The sequence below is a fragment of the Myotis brandtii genome, unplaced genomic scaffold (assembly GCF_000412655.1).
Source record: "Myotis brandtii unplaced genomic scaffold, ASM41265v1 scaffold754, whole genome shotgun sequence".
In the NCBI taxonomy this organism is placed as follows: domain Eukaryota; kingdom Metazoa; phylum Chordata; class Mammalia; order Chiroptera; family Vespertilionidae; genus Myotis; species Myotis brandtii.
In genome coordinates, this window is record NW_005371012.1 from 314,690 (window position 1) to 321,774 (window position 7,085).

Here is a 7,085-nt window from a genome sequence, read left to right on the forward strand (position 1 = left end):
CCCCACCCCCAGGGAAGCCGGCAGCCCCATTGCCACCCACACTCTCCCAAACTCAGCGGACTTGGAAGTGGATCTTCACATAGTTCAAGTAACTACTCGGAGCCCACCCTGGAAGCAGAGCGTGTCCCCTATCTCGTGCCCCCTCTCAACCCCCACCCACCCACCTCCATGCTGAATTCTCCACTGCCCGCCCACTCCCACAAGTGCTCTCCCCCCCAAGACTTCCAAGGACCCAGGAGCTGCGGGATCAGAGAACGGAACTGGGGTGATGTGGGGCCCATGCTCTGCCGAAGCCAGCTCATGGGTGTGGAGAGTAGGCGGTGAGGACAGGGAGACAGGGTGGGGGTACCGATTATATGAAATCCAGCAGCAACATGCACCGTGCCCACAGAAAAATGCTGGGCCACCACAACTGCCTAGCCTAGATTACAAAACCTTTGCTTTCATAAAAATAGATGGGAGTCTCTTGCTTTATAAATAGGTTACATTTAGCTTAAGTTATACCTTATATTATCCCCTACCCCACACCTTCTCCCTCATCCCAAGCCAAAGAGGTTTGAGACTCCCTAAATCATCTGAGCTGCACCCACAGAGCTAAGTGCGCGATGGACTGGCCCTTCAGAGACCCGTCCATCAGGACATATTGCTACAAGAAAACAAAATGTGTTCACTTGCCAAGAATTTTTTCCCCTGTTTGGACTCTCAGAGGAGTGTGTGTGTGTGTGTGTGTGTGTGTTCCACAACCAAGGAATTCCCCATCCTGCCCCTCCCCAATCCTCTCTTTTTATAAAACCCCCCAAAATAGGAGGGTGAGAGCGGGCAGCACAGGAGAGCCCATCTGAGAACCATCTAAAATACCAATGTCAATATGACACTGGGCTTAGAAGTAGAAACCAAAATTAAGTATTTACAGCTTTACAAAGGACGGACCAGCGTGTCCCCTCTGGACCCGGTGCTGCCTCAGCGAGTGTTGGGGTCTTTCTTGGCAAGCTGTGGGCTCGCGGCAGGGGACAAGCAGGGCCCACTGGCAACTAACTCAGAGAAGAACTTGGTGGGGAGGGAGGCAGCCAGGCCAGGACCCAGGACCCTGCCCAGGAAGCAGGTGGGCCACATCCTTGCGGTCCCTCCCCGTCCACCTGCCCCAAATCCTGGCTCCCCAGCAGGGAGGACACTTCTCAGCCAGTGTCTGTCTCTGGCTCCTGCCATTTCTATAGTCCTTGGACAAATTCAGAGTCCTCTAGTCCCCAGTGACAAATGTCTACAAAGGGGAAAGAAAAAATAATACCACTGGCCACCAATCACCTTAGTTACCCCCAAAATACACTGTTGCCTTACTGTCATATTTATAAAAATAGGCCTGTCTCCCTCCCCACCCCCCACCCCACCACCACTGGGAGGAACCACCCTGGGCCGGCTTCCACTCTGCCGGTCTGCCCACTCCATGCACCATCTCCCTTAGCCCTGGACGGCGGAGGCCTGCAGGGCCATCTCCCCGCCCTCCAGGAAACGGAAAATCTTTTTAGCAGCTGAGGTCCAAGCCCAACTGGCTCTGATAACCTTTGGTTAAAATAAAGCTAAACTAAAACAACAAGAACAATAACGGCAATAATCACCAGGTATGTCTGAACCCTGTAACCTTTAGAACAAGGGTCGGCAAGGAGGAGGGGGAGGGGCCGCCCTCCTCCGAAGCCATCGCCCCCCTAGTACCTGCCAAGGGCCTGTTCGCTAATGGGAGACGCTGGGCACGGACGCCTCTCGCTGGGCACGTGGCCACACTGCCACGGGGAACAGAACGATTCGCCCAACAAAAACGAAAATTAGGGGAAAAACCATAAAGGCCACCAAGTTCTGATAAATAAAAAGAACACACTGTCACTAACACGCTTGCTCTCTCTCTCCATATATATATATATATTATGTGACTATTATGTACAATGGTTTTAAGACTGCAAAACAGGGAGGGGAGACAGAAGAGAAAGAAGGCCCTTCGAGGTGGTTGGTACCCCGGGGAGGAAAGACTGGGGGGCACAACCTACTGGAAGCCAGAACCCCTCTTGTGCCGCGAGTCATAAGCCCCGGAGGGAAGGAGCTCTGGTCCTCGGGCTCAGTGTGCTCTTTGACCTCCAGGGGGAGCTGCTGGGCCAACAAAAACAAAACTCGCCAATCATACCCACAGGAGTGGGGACAAAAAACTTAAAAACAAACAAAAAGCAAAGCCTGGTCAGCTGGCTCCAAGCTGGGACTTGGCGGGTGGCCTCACGCAGCGCTCTTCAACGCAGGCCCACTCAGGCCGTGGGAGAGACTGGCTCAGTTACTCCCCACGGGTCAGTTAAGTACGGAAAGAAGCTGGCAGATGCCGAACAAGGGTGGTTCTCGCCTCCTGCCACCTCCAACCTGCCAGCAGCCCTCATTGCCTCCCTCCTCGTCCCTTCCCTTCCCAGTGCCTGCCAGTGGCCCGACAGTGGGCGACTGGGCACAGTGGAGAACCAAGATGGTAGCAGGCGGGCCTGGCCCGGCTCCACTGGGGAAGGGGTGATGGCAGGCCTGGCTCCCTTCAGGCTTTCTCACAGAGAAATTACAGACCCCAACCCCTTACAGTTGGCTGGAAGCAGAGGGAAAACATCAAGTCATCAGGGCAATAAAAGACCGCCCCCCCCCCCCAACCCACAGAGGTCCCAAGAAAGCAAACAGTCAGGTGGCCAAGGGCCCAGGCCTCTACTGACCTTGACCGAACCCCCTCACAGGCTGCAAGAGACATGGCCCTAGCGGCGGCCTCCCTCCCAGCTCCACGGGAAAACCCTGCGTCTGAGAGAGGCCTCCCTTCCACGGTATATAAGGCAAGCTGCTTTTTTTGTTTGTTTTGTTTTTTGCATAGTAGTTTAAACACAGTGAGGCTCCACCTTCCCCCACAGTGCCTTGTCCCTCCACTGTGCCACTCGATCCGAAAAGAAACTAAGAATTTGTCTTCCCTCCCTCCTTCCATCTTTTTTTCCCTTTTGGTAAGTGATAAAAACCCTTGGGAGATCCGCACCCAGGCGAGGAAGGTTCGCAGAGGCAAACAGCTCCGTCCTGGGTGGAAGTGGACCACCCCAAGCCCCACTCCATCAGTGCTGGCCAGCAGAGGACGGGAGGGCATAGGTCGTAGCCAATCAGAGGAGCAGGTGGGAGGGTAGAAAACCACAATCTGCCACACCGGGGCCCCGCCCTCACCTTAGAGTTTTGTATAAAAACACCTGCTACGAATAATTCTTTGGAGCTCAAAGTGGCTCAGCTTAAGGGAAAAGGCACGGTTCACACGGCATCATCTGGACAGAAGTCTGCATTGGTAACGTGGAGAGTAGAAATTGAGAGCACCATTCCGTGGGTGGGTGGATGGAGAGGGGCACGGGTGGATGGTGAGTGGAAGGGAGGGAGGAAGCAGCGGTCCCTTGGGGCCTCCAGAGAAGGGAGGGCAGAGGACGTCCGTGTGGCGAGGACCGGAGCCCCACTCCGAGGAGCCTTCCTGGCCTCGTGGGGAGGAGGGGCAGAGGCCCCATCACCAAGACCACCAGGCACGGGCGTCTCAGCCATCAGCTGACCATGGGCTCCACGTCCGCCTCCCGCTCAAACTCGTCCTGGATCTCGTCTGTACTTCCTGAGTCGCTGCTGGCCACGGAGCTGGGGGATGGGGAATTCCTGGAAGGATGAGAGAATGAGGATCAGTCGGGGGGGCAGCCTGGGGGACCCCTGAGGGATTTAAGGAGTAGGAAGGGCTGAGCAACCACTCCTGCAAGACCTGACCTCAGAGGGGGTCCTTCCCTGAGACCCCGCCCTTGCTCTGCTTTTCTTAGAATCTCCTAAGCCCACACGCTGAACATGGCTCTCAAGACCTCTGGGGGCCTCCTGTTCCAGCCTCTAATTGCTCTGGGCGCCGAAAGCCCCGTGGGAGCAGAGACCATGGACCAAGTGTGGTTCTTACCCTCGAGCCACCTAACACAGGGACGGGCACAGAGCACGCGCTCAATCAACCCCAGTTAACTCCGTCCTCACAGGGAGGCCATACTGGATAGTGGTTAAGAGCACTAGGTTCAAATTTTGGTTCCGTCACTGATGAGCTGGGCGCCCTTGGGCAAACTCTTCGACCTGCCTAAGCTTCTGCTCCTCCACCCGCACAGGGGAGATAACGACAGTGGATCTGGGGGGGTCCGTGAGCTAACGGTAGGACTGGCTGAGCCGAGGGTCACACACACTGCTTCCCACAGAGCTGCCCTCCCTCTTCTACAGCCTGAACCACAGCCTGCGGGAATATCATCATAACAAGAGAAGCAATTACAAGGAGCATCTATTTGCGCCTTGTGCCAAGCACTTTACATGTATTATCCATTTTATTAGTAGCATGGCTATCTCCCCAACAGGCTGTGTGTTCCTTTATTTTTTAAAATATATATTTTTTATTGATTTCTGAGAGGAAGGGAGACGGGGAGAGAGCTAGAATCATCAATGATGAGAGAATCACTGATCGGCTGCCTCCTGTAAATATATATTTTTTATTGATTTCTGAGAGGAAGGTAGACGGGGAGAGAGCTAGAAACATTAATGATGAGAGAGAATCACTGATCGGCTGCCTCCTGCACGTCCCACACTGGGGATCGAGCTGCAACCCGGGCATGTGCCCTGACCGGGAATGGAACCATGACCTCCTGGTTCATAGGTCGATGCTCAACCACTGAGCCATGCTGGTTGGGTGAGGCTGAGTGTTCCTTAAAGGCAGGGGCTCTGTCTATTTTCTGGGGTGTCAGCCACCCCAGAAAATAAAAGGGCCTTGGCCCTCCTGGCCCCGGTGTGGAATATGGGAGAGGATGTGAAATTGCTTTCTATGGGCAAATTCGGGTCCCATCAGCCATGTGGAGAGGAGTGTCCTGCCCACCTTCCCCACTCCCCAATTCAGCAGAAACGGGGGTGTAAGCTCCCTAGGGCAGGGGCGATGGCTGCTACGCTCATCACTGTTTCCCCACGGCCTTGCACAGAGCAGGCCTCCGACAAGTAGCCGTTGAGGAAGTGGGTGCAGGGAGTTATGTGAGATTAGGGAAGTCACCTAGCATGCAGTAGGGAGGTGACTAATACTCATGGATGGATGGCCGGACATGTGCGCCGGGCAGATGAAACAGGCCAGACTTGTAAGTTGCAGCCTCATACATGTCCCCCAAGAACCCAACTGCTGAACCCCCAGGGAGGAAGGGCCAGGTACCTGTCCGCGGAGCCTTTGATGAGCCGGCGGCAGGTCTCCATCTGCACGTCCAGGCCACGCTTCATGCTGCACATCTCCATGTATTCATGCAAGTGTCGGTTCATGTCGCTCTTGGCTGTGGCCAGCTCCAGCTGAGGGGAACCAACGTGGGGTAAGGCGAGGTCAAGTCATCCTCACAGCAAAACCCTCAGCAATCCCCTCCCACCGCCTGGGTGCTGGCGGCCTCCAGACCACCCCTGGACACCACGCCCGCAGGACCCTGCCTCGGCCTCTGTTCTCAGGATACCCGTCCCCATGGCCTTGAGAAGGACTTCTGGAGGAAGGGGAACGGTTGCTTAGCAACCACAGGGCAGCCTTCCCTGACGAGCCCACCTGGTTCTACCAACTCTACTCCAGCCTGCACCTCTGCGCTCCTTTCTGTGGCCTTGATTAGAAAAGTCCTCAAGTCTTCACATTTCTGACCCTTCTCCTCCACCAAAGGAGACATCCCCCAGGACAGGGGCCCCTCTTTCTCCAGCATGGCAACAGCAGTGACCTCGCTGGCAGACATGGCCATGTGCAGGCTCTCGGGCACAGAGGGCGGGGCTCCAAGGCTGTGTGCTGGCTGGGGCCCGGCCTTGGCCAAGTCACTGGTCTCTGTTAGCCTCACATCCTCCTCTCTAACACAGGATGCTCAGTACCTCCTGCATAGGTACCTGGGTGCCTGCAGGTCCATACGAGGGTGTGCGGAGACTAGGAAGGGTGTCCTTGTCATGGGCTCACTCGGTGCCTAGTGTCACTTGATGTCACTCAAATGTCAGCTCTCATTATTTTGGGACCACCTTCTCAGTTGAATAGTTTAAATAAAACCTCCCTGGGGCAGACAGGGATCACTACTCCCATTTCACAGGTTAGGAAACTGAGGCCCTACGAGGGGTATGGCTTTCCCAGCACCAAGCAGGGAACCGGTAGGCCTCCTGACTCCAGAGCCTGTGGCCACCCCAGGCTACCAGCCCCTGCCTAGGTAGCAACTTAGTCACCAGGGGTCTCGACGCAGAGGCTGCACAGGCCGAGCCCTCACCTCGATCTGGCCTATCGTTTCCTGGTACTCCTTGTCTCTCGTCTTGAAGAAGGATTCCGTCTCATGGATCAAGTTGCCCAAGTTTTCCTCTTGCTGGGGAAACAGATCAAAGGGGAGCGTTTAGCTGGGGGGTGGAGTGAGGTGGGGAGCTGCAGGGAAAGGATGGGGAGGAGGGATCATTGAAAGGAGGTGCCCCTGGTCCCCACCTCCCGGCCCCTGGGAGGCCTGGCCCCACTCACCTCGCCCTGCAGGTCGATACTCGGGTTGCAGTTGGTGAAGTCCTCCCAGAGCAGCAGCGTGTCTTCGTTCTCCTCCCACGTCAGGCTGTCGCAGTCGTCGTCAAAGTCAAAGGTCTCCCGCCTGGGGGGGGGGACAAGGAGGGCGGGACTGAGCGGGAGCCAGGCTCCAGGGGCCAGGACGGGAGGGAGACAGGGTGCTGCCCCGATGGGTGTGTTCCTAAGGAGACAGAGGTGGTGGCAAAGGGGACACGCGCCTTATCCACGGAGTTGAACTCTTTTAAAATGCAGAATGTTTTCACATGCTCTTTACACACTTTAAAATGTATGTTTTTAAGACGCCAGGCTTCATCCTCCATGGAGACTAAAGGCAATTTCCGCCCAAGTCCAATCTTGTATGTTTTTCATTCAATAGCTCATTTCCTGAACCTCTCCTTTGCATGAGGAGATTTATATAACGTCGGCAACTCAGAATGGTTGATGCTATTGCTCCCATTTTACAGATGAGGAAATTGCAGCTCAGAAAGCAAAACTGACTTGTCCAAAGTCACATGCCAGCCGG

The 7,085-nt window shown here is 55.4% G+C and overlaps 1 protein-coding gene across 1 annotated transcript in view; it reads right to left on the reverse strand.

Moving 5' to 3' along the window:
• Positions 1-195: 195 nt before the first annotated feature.
• The window catches only part of IFFO2 (intermediate filament family orphan 2), a gene marked incomplete at its 5' end in the record, with an annotated part of 51,846 nt that continues 44,956 nt past the window's right edge, over positions 196-7,085 (reverse strand). The window contains 4 exons of the mRNA XM_014530661.1: positions 196-3,675; positions 5,228-5,358; positions 6,288-6,380; positions 6,527-6,647. Of these exons, the coding sequence (XP_014386147.1) occupies positions 3,570-3,675; positions 5,228-5,358; positions 6,288-6,380; positions 6,527-6,647 (451 nt within the window). The remainder of the gene's footprint in view (positions 3,676-5,227; positions 5,359-6,287; positions 6,381-6,526; positions 6,648-7,085) is intronic.